The following is a 13,200-nucleotide window of genomic DNA, read 5'->3' as shown; positions in this document are numbered from 1 at the left end:
CTCTCTGTCTCTCTCTCAAAGATAAACAAACATTAAAAAAATTTTTTTAATAAAATAAATGAATTTCTCATTAGAGTCCCACTTTCATGGCCCCTCCTCTTCCATCAGGCCCCTCCCTTTCTATAGGTCCTCAGTGCCCTCATACTATGACCCTATGGCCCAAAGTGAGGGCTTCTCTTTATGCCCTTGGGTAGGAGAGCCTCCTGCTCTCTCATGGTAAAAATGACCAAACAAAAATGTCTGTTATCTCCTAATTCCAGGGCATGCAGGTAAACCAGTTAGTCTTCCTAGGAGGTGGAGGGAGGGGGGGTGGGGAGAAGCCCTGGTATGTGAGGTTGCAGGTTTCCTTGGCTTGTAAATATTGCCACCATCGCTGATTTCCAGCCACTGACATGACTTGACTGAACTTGGAATGGGCAGAGATCAAAAATCTCACGAGCTTGTACTGTTCCTATACCTCACACAAAGTAGTCTAGCCAATCCACTTAACCAGTTGCTAGTATCTTAATATATTAGCTTACCCAGGTAAATTGTATTTTAACAGGTGTCCTTTTTAAATAATGTTTTAATCCAAAGAAGGGAAAACAATGGTGGATTTTAGGCATCAGGTCAATCCTCTCCTAATGACTTGACACAAAGTCACAACTGTTTAATTTTTTTTCCTAGTCTGTGACAGGAAACCCTCCAGATTTTGAGACTCAAGATTTTGAAACTGTTCTACGGATAGTTGGAGAATATTGAGTAGTCAACCTTGCTAAAGGTGACATTAGTAAGCATCAGAGACGTGATAAAAGAGATTAGCACTTAATTGAAGCTTTTAAGAATAACTGGAGGGAGAAAGGTTTGGTTTAAAGAAAAACAAACAAAACAATGAGCACTTTGTGCTGGGAATAAATGCTTAAGGTTTCTCCAGTCACATGTCTCTATAATCCACCTCTCAGGAATTGAGAGAACATTCCTCCTGGGACTCATTTAAGGGCTCCATCAGTTAGGGAAAAAGACTAAAGATCTTTTGTATGTACTTGAAGCAAAATACTCCATATCTGACACCTGCTTTCTTGTTTTTTTTCCACAGTGCAAACACCTTAAGAATCAAAAAAGGTTTTCCTCCTAAATATCAGTACTAAAACCCATGACAGACATTTAGACAAAACAGGTTCCCAACTCCAGCACAACTGACATTTGGGGCCAGATAATGCCTTGTTGTGGGGGCCATCCTGTATATTGTAGCATGTTTTGTAGCATCCCTGGCCTCTACCCACTAGATGCTACTACCTCATTCTCCTGCTTTCCCAATCCAGATGTGAAAACCAAAAATGTTTCCAGACACTGCCAAATATCCCGAGTGGCAAAATTGCCCTCAGCTGAGAACCACTGGAAGCAATCATGTAAATAATCTGTACTTAATGAACTTAAGTATTTTCAAAATTACATTCATATCCTATTCCTTTGGGGGGCTTCTGAATATCAGTGCCACATTTATGGGCTTATTTAGTAACATACCACAGATACAGATTAAATAAATATCTCTGAGGTGCCTGGGTGGCTCAGTCAGTTAAGCGTGCCACTCTTGCTTTAGCTCAGTTCATGATCTCATGGTTTATGAGTTGGAGTCTTGCCTCAGGCTGTGCATCAACAGCATGGGCCTGCTTGGCATTCTCTCTCTCCTCCCTCTCTCTTCCCCTTTCTCTCTCTCTCTCTCCTTCAAAATAAATAAATGAGGTTTTTTAAAAAAATTTTTTTAACGTTATTTATTTTTGAGACAGGGAGAGACAGAGCATAAACGGGGGAGGGCCAGAGAGAGAGGGACACACAGAATCTGAAACAGGCTCCAGGCTCTGAGCTGTAAGCACAGAGCCCGACACGGGGCTTGAACGCACAGACCTTGAGATCATGACCTGAGCCGAAGTTGGACGCCTAACCGACTGAGCCACCCAGGCACCCCTGAATGAGCTTTAAAATAAATAAAGAAATATCCACAAATGCCAGAAACATTTGAATTGGAATGTAATTTTCACTCATCTATACATTGCAAATTAACTATATCATGTTTGTCAGCCTATACAGAAATCCCTCAAATGCTTCGGGAAATGTACTTTACCTCCTGCCTTGTCCCATTCAGAAAAACTCTTTGCAAAAGTTGCCGTTCTAGATCTACCCAATAGAGTCTTTTCTTATAGTAATGAAAATCCATGATCACTGATACACCAGCATCAGCCACCAACTGCTCATAATTAGTTCCATCCAGGTCAATCCTAAAGATACTGCCTCCATGGGAGAAAATTAAGAAGGGTTCAGGACCTGTGTGGGAAGAAAGACATTTTCAGGATTTTGTCTGATTTAGATAAAGTATTTTCCCATGACAGCTAATACAAGTAGACTTAATTCTTAATTACTGTTTTTATATTTTATTTATTTTTATGTTTACTTATTTTAGAGAGAGACACAGAGTGTGATGGGGGGGGGCAGGGCAGAGAGAGAGGGAGACACAGAATCTGAAGCAGGCCCCAGGCTCTGAGCTGTCAGCACAGAGCCTGATGTAGGGCTTGAACTCACAAACTATGAGATCATGACCTGAGCTGAAGTCAGATGCTTAACCAACTGAGCCACCCAAGTGCCCCTGGTTTTGTATTTTAAATGAAGACAGTTGTATAGAGAACAAGTTCCTGTAGGTATTCCTACTTAATTTTATAAATCGTCTTCTTCACAAATTGATTGTACGAAATGAACATTGCCAATTATGAAAAAAAGAACTACTTGAAGAGAAAACCACTTTCTACTCTGATCTACAAGATGCCATTTTATGTTAAAAAAGAAACCACCTGTTTTCTATTGTGGTCTATATGAAGGTAACTTTTAATTATATAAATTGGAAATAATATTACAGATATTATCATTTTGGAAATGGAGCCCACCTCCTCTTCCTACCTAATGAACAGAAAGAACTTTGGAGTAATGACATAGAAGATGATGGAAAGAAGAGGTCTTAAGTGGAAACAGGAAAAACCGAAATGCCAGCCTGTGAAAGCTCTGAGATGCTTTGTCTCTGTTTGCATCGCCACATAAAACCCAGCATGCCCAGTTCAATCTGAATTGCATGTATGTTGCATGGGACATACTTACACTAAAAAAATTATTTCACGTTTATCTGAAATTCAAATTTAACTAGTTGCCCTATATTTTTTTAAATTTTTTTTTCAACGTTTATTTATTTTTTTGGGACACAGAGAGACAGAGCATGAACGGGGGAGGGGCAGAGAGAGAGGCAGACGCAGACACAGAATCGGAAACAGGCTCCAGGCTCTGAGCCATCAGCCCAGAGCCTGACGCGGGGCTCGAACTCACGGACCGCGAGATCGTGACCTGGCTGAAGTCGGACGCCCAACCGACTGCGCCACCCAGGCGCCCCTAGTTGCCCTATATTTTTATCTGCTAAATTTGGGTGGTAGACTGCACTGGAGTTTCAATTGCTGCAGGGCCGTGCCCGGGGCCCTAACCCTATCATCTCCTGTTCCAGGTGATGCCACCTTCCCTCTCAGACTCCCAAGTATCCAACACCTGCTTTGGGAACCTGATACCTTTCTTTGGAAACCTCAGCACATATTGACTGACTCTGCACAGAGCTTGCCTTTGATGCTTCAAGATAATGCCAGAGAATAGCTTCGTCTCCTGCAGCCAGATTAGTCGCCTTGGTCTCTTCTGCCTGAGTGTGAGAAGGCTCCTTCAGCCCTGCCTTTAGATAACTCTGGAACCTCTGGGATGAGTGGGGGATTGGAGATGAATGCTAACATATTCTTGCTTCTCCGCGAGGTTCACATTATTCTCACATATTAGTCACACTGCATCCACACTAGACTTTAATACCTTAATGTGACATAGTGAACGTGTTCATTGTTCTAAAGATTAAACGGAATGAGGGGTACCTGGGTGGCTCAGTCGGTTAAGCGTCTGAATTCAGCTCAGGTCATATTCTCACGGTCCATGAGTTCAAGCCCCGCGTTGGGCTCTGTGCTGACAGCTCAGACCCTGGAGCCTGCTTCAGATTCTGTGTCTCCCTCTCTCTCTGCCCCTCCCCTGCTCATATTCTGTCTCTCTCTGTCTCAAAAATAAATAAAAACATTTAAAAAAAAGATTAAACGTAATGATGGATTAACACCCTCTTACTCAGGAATTATGTTCTAAGGTCAGAGAACATTAACTCCACCTTAGAGGACATCAGAATAGATACAAGAGGAAGGAAGGGGTGCAAGATCATGAGAGTTTGAAATTGGTCCTGGCATGAATGTCTAGGAGAATTAGCTCAAATCACTCTTCCCATATCTTTCACACAACAGAAGACTCCTGCACAGATACAGAGGACAGTCCATTTCCTATTGCCACTCCAGCTATGGAACCAGAAGTATCATAGAAGAAATGGGAAGAGGGCACTGGACTGAGAGCCAGGAGACCTTATTTCTAGTCCTGGCGCCATAGCTTCCCTGCACAGGACCTCACCGCTACATCAGAGGATTATTGAGGAAAGAAATGAAATTTTATAGGGGAAAGTATTTTATTAATTATGGAGCACTACACAAATATAATTTGCCACTGCCGATTCCCACAACCAAGGTCTCACTATATAGGTTTGTGCCACTGTTCAGGTTTGAACCCCTGGATGAGAACGTTGGTGTAACTCATCTATCCCACAGCAATGTGTCCTGGAGGAAAAGAAGTCATATAGCAAAAGGCACCCTAAGCTCATAGCTACTGATCTGTGGGCCTGTAGATTTATTGCTAGGAGTCCTCTTTTTGAAATGTGTATCATGTACTCTCTATAAATTGAATAAATGCACCCAATACGTATTATTAGTTTTCTTATGTGATACATTTATTCATTCAATAAAACTTATTTATTAAAAGTATTACTAAATGGGGGCACCTGGCTGGGTAGTCAGAAGAGCATATGACTTTTGGTCTCAGGGTCATGAGTGCAAGCCCCACACTGGGTGTTGAGAATACAAAAAAATAAATAAGACTTAAAAAAAAAAACAAATAGGGGCACCTGGGTGGCTCAGTCGATTGGACATCCAATTTCAGCTTAGGTCATGATCTCCTGGCTCGTGAGTCCAAGCCCAGCGTCAGGCTCTGTGCTGACAGCTCAGAGCCTGGAGCCTGCTTCAGATTCTCTGTCTCCCTCTGTCTCTCTGTATCCCACCCCCTGCCGCTCTCTCTCTGTCTCTTTCAAAAATGAATAAACATTGAAAAAAAAATTTAAATAAATAAAAGTATTACTGAATGGGAGCTTTCCAGGTTTAAAAAAAAAGGAGAAAGAAAAGGTACTTTAAAAATTTTAGACAGAATATAGCACAACACTTTGTACATAATAGGTACTCAAAATTTTTGAATAAAAAAGTAATAAAGAAACAATTGTAATTTGCTAATTTGTCTGGCTTTTACCAAAGGAACAAAGCCAAAGACACCAGCAGATCTATCAAATTCATAAAAGCAGAGTCAATCCTACAGTGGTTATTTTACTAATAGCAATAATAACAACAACAACAACAACAACAAACTTTCACATCTTTATCTCATTTATCCTTAATATAACACCATGAGCTAGATGGGCCAGATATTACAATGAATAAATCAAAGAGAAATCTGAAGAATACTTAGATCCATAAAACACAAACCATAACATTAACTTCAGTAACTTTTCAAAAAATAGAAAATATTTATTACAGTACTAAGTATGAATTAATGAATTTACTCTTCAGATTTTTCCCATTCACTGGTGAATCATAGATAGCATCCTCTTGGAACTAAAAAGATCCTAAACATTACCTATCAGTGTTTCCTAAAATTGTCCAAAAGAATCCGAATGTTGTGTGTGTGTGTGTGTGTGCGTGTGCGTGTGTGTGTGTGTGTGTGTGTCTTTTGCAGACCCCTTCCTTTAAGATTCCAATTTAGTATAAGGGCTGGGCTGAGGGTGAGACATTCCAGATGATTCTTACATCTTGGTGAACTGGAAATCATAGATCTAGTTCAGATGAGGAAATCCAATGATGTTTCCCAACGACCACCACTAGTTGGTGCCCAATTAGCAGCCCAATATCACCCTCTTTCCTGCCTTGGTCTGGATTGCTATATGTTAAGACACTACAATCTTCATTTTGCTTATGTAACTGGTTTTAATTCCACTTCCCTCAAAACATTGTTCATTCCCCCCCTACACTGTTGGCATCATTTTGTGTAACTGTAGGGCCTGGGTGAGTATTTGTAGACATGAAATGTAACATGATTCTTTTAAAAATGAAAGACTTTGAAAATTAGGCTTGGTAAAATAGTCATTCTGTATTACCACAGGAAATGATAAATAAGTTAGGGTTTTTAAGACCTGTCAAAGACTCTGTAAACATCAGTGTGTGGGACAATTTGTGGATCTGAATGTCAGCAGAATGTGCATGTTGGAACAGCTAAAGTTTCCCGTGGCAAAACCTATGGTGTTTATTTTGGGTGCCATTCAGTAAAAGGGAAGTGCACAGAAAATCAAACATTACTTCTAAGGAATACAAACCCCAAAACAGCAAACCGGTCACAGCAAATCAATTGAAGCCTCTGACTTCTCAGCCTGGGGATTAGCAGGGGATCTGCAGAAATTACAAAGGAGGCCAGAATGCTTGGAGCATCCTGAAGATGTTCATTAGTGACTCCAAGAGCTGGTTCAGAGGTCAATTAGGAAAAGCATGTTTTGATTGAAGTGGGCGGTAGAAACAATTATTTCACAACAGTCCCTTTTTCACCTGCTCTGAGCTGGTGGGAGAGGTCCCACACAGGTAAATGGGAAAAGGAAGCCAAGCTCTTCTGCCTCCTGGGGGCAAAGACCCACAGAACCTAGTTAGCACATAAATGATCCTGGCAATCAGATTAACAAAAAATCCTGGGCTTCTCTCAGGCCCATATGGCACCCTGCTCTCCCCACCACAGGCTTTCTGCTCTAAATCTGGAAACAGACTTCAGGTTCACAGGACAGACAGTGAAAAGGAAGCTCCAGACCTCCAGGATTCAACAACACCATGCAGAAAGAAGGTAGATTTAAAGTGATGGACCTGATGACATAAGAAAGCTTGACACCTTTCACTGCTCCTACCATAAACCCCTAAGAAGAGTCATTTATTACTGCCTCTCAAGAGGCTGACTTGAGGGGCAACTTGGGTTTTATGAACCACAGAAAGTTTTATTTCATTCTAAAAGACTATCCCCACCTGTTTTGGTGGACAATCATAGCTTTTTTCTCAGCTTATTCATTAGTGTCAAAATTCAAGGCAGGTGAGAGAGAAACCAAGTGACCCAGAAATAATACATCCAGAAAGGGGAGCCAGAGAGGTGAATTTAAATCTTAATTCTGAAAGACAAGCCTAGGGGCCCAATTTTGCTTTCTGAAAAATGCGAATGAAGTTTGCCACCCTAGTCCCAGAGTGGTGGTAGACATGTGTCATCTAAAGCAGAAAATAACCCCTACCAAACCCTCAATCCGATTCTCATCGTCAACCTTAAGAGGTCTTCCAGGTTCTCAGGATGGTAACTGGGACAAGAAGGTTCTGCAGATTTTTTTTTTCAATAGGACTTCTCACCCTTTAATGTGCCATTACACTTTTTGATACTCCAAGAAGGTAGGTGGTGAGTATCACCAGAATAGCAATAGCCAACATCTTGGGTGTTATCTCTCAGGGTAGCACATTGAATGTATTGTTTCATTTAGTTGGATAATACCAGCAGGTAGGTTCTCAGTGTTTTCATTGTACAGAAGAAGAGACTGAAGTTGGGAGCAGTTAACATGACATAGTCACATGGCCAATAAGTAACAGATTAATTATTTATAAATAATAAAGCCATGTCTTTCTGATCACATAGTCTAGCTTTTAAACATCATGCTGTGCTGCTTATCTCTAACTGAATTTACCAAGAACTCTTACTAGTTAGGGTCTCATAACTCAACTGTGTCAAGAAACCCACTTTGGGAAACACTGCTCTAGGCATGTTCACCCTAAGGCCAGATTCTCTGCATCCATGTTCCAGGAACTGGTTAGAAAATGGGTCTGTTTAACACAGGAGCCAAGAATACACAATGGAGAAAGGACAATCTCTTCAATAAATGGTGTTGGGAAAACTGGACAGCTACCACGCAAAAGAATGAAACTGGACTACTATTTATACCACACACAAAAATTAACTCAAAATAGATTAAAGACTTGAATGGAAGACCTGAAACCATAAAAGTCCTAGAGGAAAACATAGGTGGTAAGCTCCCAAACATTGGTCTTAGTGCCATCTTTGCAATCTGACTCCAAAGGCAAGAGTAACAAAAGCAAAAATAAACAAATGGGACGACATCAAATAAACAGCTTCTGCACAGCAAAGAAAACCATCATCAAATGATAAGGCAACCTACTGAATGGGAGAAGATATTTGCAAACCATATATCTGATAAGGTGTAAATATGCAAAAATATAGACAGAACTCCTACAACTCAAAAACACAACCAAAAAACCCTATTTAAAATTGAGGAGAGGGGCACCTGGGTGGCTCAGTTTGAGTGTCCAACTTTGGCTCAGATCATGATCTCACAGTCTATGAGTTTGAGTGCCATGTCAGGCTCTGTGCTGACAGCTCAGAGCCTAGAGCCTGCTTCAGATTCTGTGTCTCTCTCTCTGCCCCTCTCCCACTCACAATCTGTCAGCCCCCACCTCAAAAATAAATAACATTTAAAAAAATGGGGAGAGAATCTGAGTCTACATTTCTCCAAACAAGACATAAATATGGCCAACAGACACATGAAAATGTGCTCAACATCAGTAATTATTAGCGAAATGCAAATCAAAACCATGAGATAACACCTTACACCTGTCAGCAAATCAAACCATGTGATAACACCTTAACACAATTCTCTTCTTTCACTACTTTAAGATAATGTTTCTCAAATTACAAGCCTAAACAAATAAACATTTGCCTGTAGATACATTCTGAGTATCCCTAGACAAATAGACAAAAACAATAAGAAATTAAAAAGTGTTGGATTCTAGATGCTTCCTGAGTCCAATTTCATTTTTCTTATTAATTCCACCCTGACCAACCAGTTAATCCTAAGCCCCAGCTGCACATATAGCTATACAAATATAGAGAAAAAATACTTCATGTAATTTCTTTGGAATATTGAAAGCAGATATGATGGAGTAATTAGGAAAAAATAATTAATTGGAAATTTTGTGTCATACTTTATCATCAAGGATAATAACAAATCACAGAAAATTGTGGGTAAGATGATTGTGAGGACTTGGCTCATCCCAAGAAACTAACTTCAGATTTCTCTAAGCATCATTAAGCAAAGGTGTTCACAAAGCAAAGGTGTTCTAAATGTCTCAGCTTATGGTATTGGGTGGAAAGTAACAGCTAGTATTTACTGGAAACTCACTAAGTCAAGTGTGAGTCTAAGGACCTTATATCGACTACTGTATTTAGTCGTCATAAAATCCTATGAGGTGAGTACTGGAAGCTCATATCAGCTACACAATTGAACTTTATTAACTTCAAAAGTTGAAGCCTAATACAACCTGCCAGGTATAGCCCATCGACTGAAACTGAGGGAGCGCTCTCATGCAAAATAAGACAACAGCAAGTTAACACTAGAACCACCTATCTACTGCTCCACTTTTTCCTGTGACAAGATCAATCCACATGTGTAATGCACCAACCACAATTCACTGTTTAAAATGTGTCCTTTGTTTAAAAAATGGCATTTCATCCTGTCTGTTGGAAGTAATAAAACCTAGTCATTTCCTATGCATCAACGTAGCTTATGTGACAGAGGGATATCCATGCACAATGTGCTTTTTTTTAGGTTTCTGTTCCAGAAGATAATCTATCGATATTTAAAGAAATTCACCTATCATCCTTTCTTTTTTTAATTGTGTGTGGGGGGGGAGGAAGAGCACACAGGAGAGGGGCAGAGAGGGAGAGAGAGAATCCCAAGCAGGTTCCGCATTGCCAGCTCAGAGCCCAACGTGGGGCTTGATCCCACAAACTGTGACATCCTGACCTGAGCCAAAACCAAGAGTCAGACACTTAACCAACTGAGCCACCCAGGCACCCCCATTGTTGGGTGCTTTCTAAATGCATTGAAATTTTAGATGGAAATTTTTCTTCACATATTCTTTTTTCTCCTTATGTGAAATTGTTGCCAGGATTCATTAGAATAATCAAGAAATATAAGTTTCGGTTGGTTTTTCAAATTTGTTTTCCAAAATATAATAACCTTTTTGATCCACTCAGAGCTTTTAAAATTCTCAACAATGTTGCTTAAATCTAAAAGATCTGTATTTCCACATACAGGGTAAATTAATGACAATAGACTTTGCAGTTTCCCTGCAGACCAAGGAGAGGTTAAATTCCTTTCTGCTGAACATTCTATAGTAAACAGAACAACTGTATGCTTCAGAGGGAGGAAAACATATGAAGACTCCTGGTAGGTTCTAAACTCTGCATGTTTTTCAACCTCATAAGGGAAGGGTCCCAAATACACAGGATTGTTGTCAACAGCTATATGGTGCTGAGTGTGACTGATCTTCTGTAATTGATCTGCTTATAAAAGGATGCAACCTATGGAAGAAGAAAGACCCTTCTTCAAGCTTTTGAAATTTTAATCAGAAAAGTATTGAAATGAATAAAATAAAACACTATTTCTCAACTGCCACATCATGTGCTAAAGAACAAGGCAGCTGCCTTGATGTTGTTAGGACCGTCTGTATCCTAACAACCATCTACCCACAAAGAGAATCACCTTATGAATGAAATCTACCTACAAAGACAAAGCTGGTCTGTAGCACCCTGACAGGCTACTCTGGATGGAGGAAGAAAGTACTACTGTTCTCTGAGAGGCCTTTTCTATCCTGCTACTGGGAGGGGGCTTGCAAATAAATCAGCCCATACCATGAATCATTGTCATGGGGGTCTGCTGGCTCTCAAATGCCTTCACACTCACACAAATTCCAGCGTTCTAAGTATCCTGGGAAATACTTGGGAAACCCAGACACTGAGAGACATTAGCATGGTTAGCCAGGCTTGGGAGAATCAGAAAACCAAGGTCATAAAGTGAAAACAGACGCACACACCAATTCAAACTCCTGGCTTAGAAAGAAGGTCAAGAGGTGATGAGAGCAAAAGTTTCTGCCTAATATTTGGCTAAAACAACTGAAGTTTCCATACATTAAATAAATTCCAGCATCAAAGTGACATAGAGAAACTGAAGGACGCCATAAAAATCTGCTTTTTGTCCTTTTCCTGCTTCTATTCTTGCCAGGACGCTCAGTTAAGCTCTTGCTTAACGCTCAGTTGGTTAAGCGTCTGACTCTTGATTTTGGCTCAGGTCATGATGTCACAGTTTGTGGGACTGAGCCCCACTGCACCCCCACTTTACATATGCCTCATAGTACAAATAATGTATGTCCTCCTTGTAAGGAACAAGGAGTTAATGGTTTCTTTAGAGTCTTTCAGCACATTAGATAACATCTAAGGAAGGACTGGGCGAGAATGACCGAGTGAAGCCATCCTGTGCATATTCCAGACCACCAGCACTAGACATCTTGACGCCAAGATCCCCTGGCTCCAAGGAATAAGAGACTTATGGAGGACTTATGGACCCTTTTCCTTGTTCTGACTAGATCCTGGATGCCTGGGAGGATATGTACACCAGACCACAATCCTCAGTAAAAACCCCAGATCCAAGCAAAGATGAGACTATCTTTTTCCTTTCTGAGTCTCTTGGATGCTCTGTCTGTATTTGCACTCTTTCTATATCTTCAATAAACTCTGCTCTCATGCCCTCCCAGCTCATGTTTGATTTCTATCCTGCATGTAGACTCTCTTGGCTGGTCCTGTAGGAATGCCTCTGGGTCCTTGGACCCAGCCTGCCTACACCAAAAGGAAACATTTGAATTGAAGGTGTTCAGGACAGGGCCCCCCAAGAATGTGCCACTTTGGCATGCGGATTATTTTGAGCTGAAGGCACTTGAGACCCTATGGGCTTAAGGGGAAATTTTGCCCCTCCCTTAACTACATAGAAGAATCTAAATTGGGGGCCCTTCCCAGAATAAGAGTTATTAACAGAAACAAATTTTACCTGAATGATCCATCTGCATGGCAGGGCAATCATCTAATTACCAAATATCTGTTCTTATCACCCTGTGAATAACATTCCTTTTCTGAAAGTCCCAAACCCCTACCCGTTTTTAGTTCAGAATGATACATATACTTCATTTTGCCTATCTTTCATGGCGATGTGGATTCCCCATACATATACTTACTAAATTCTATTTTCTCCTATTAATCTGTCTCATGTCAACTTGATTCTTAGTCCAGCTAGAAGGACCTTTTAGGGGACAGGAATTCTTTTTTTTTTTATTTCAAAAAATATATCAGGTTCTTTTCCAAAGAACATATACTTGAAATTTTTGGAATATTGGAATTTCACAGTTTTACAAAATTCAGGAACTGTCAACTTTCTTCCTCTCTTAATAGTCAGTTTATGTTCCTTATTTTTTTCTTCCAAGATTTTATTTAAATTCAAGTTAGTTAACATATAGTATAGTGTTGCTTTCAGGAGAATTTAGTGATTCATCGCTTACATATAACACCCAGGGCTCATCCCAAAAAGTGTCTTCCTTAATGCCCATCACCCATCTAGCCCATCCCCCACCCACTTCCCCTCCAGCAACCCTCATTTTGTTCTCTATATTTAACAGTCACTTATGGTTTGCCTCCCTGTTTTTATCTTATTTTAGTTTTCCTTCCCTTCCCTATGTTCATCTGTTTTGTTTCTCAAATTTCACATATGAGTGAAATCATACAGTATTTGTCAGTCTCTGACTGACTTATTTCACTTAGCATAATACACTCTAGTTCCATCCACATCGTTGCAAAAGATTTCATTCTTGATGGCTGATGTTCCATTCAACTTTTATGTCACATCTTCTTTATTCATCAGTCAGTGGACATTTGTGCTCTTTCCATAATTTGGCTATTGTTGTTGATAATGCTGCTGTAAACACTGGGGTGCAGGTACCCCTTTTAATCAGTATTTTTATACCCTATGGGTAAAGACCTAGTACTGAAATTGCTGGGTCATAAGGTAGTTCCATTTTTAACTATTTGTGGAACCTCCATACCGTT

At 40.3% G+C, this 13,200-nt stretch overlaps 1 protein-coding gene across 1 annotated transcript in view; it reads right to left on the bottom strand.

The window, feature by feature from the left end:
* The window catches only part of EGF (epidermal growth factor), a 96,155-nt gene that overhangs the window by 68,822 nt on the left and 14,133 nt on the right, over nucleotides 1-13,200 (bottom strand). The window contains 1 exon segment of the mRNA XM_047091156.1: nucleotides 2,102-2,301. Within this exon segment, the coding sequence (XP_046947112.1) occupies nucleotides 2,102-2,301 (200 nt within the window).

Source organism: Lynx rufus, unplaced genomic scaffold (assembly GCF_022079265.1).
Source record: "Lynx rufus isolate CCGP_SWC_20201006 ecotype Redwood Valley unplaced genomic scaffold, mLynRuf1.p SCAF_3, whole genome shotgun sequence".
Taxonomy (NCBI): domain Eukaryota; kingdom Metazoa; phylum Chordata; class Mammalia; order Carnivora; family Felidae; genus Lynx; species Lynx rufus.
Note: the sequence above shows the minus strand (reverse complement) of the source record. Positions and strands in the feature narration are given on the sequence as shown.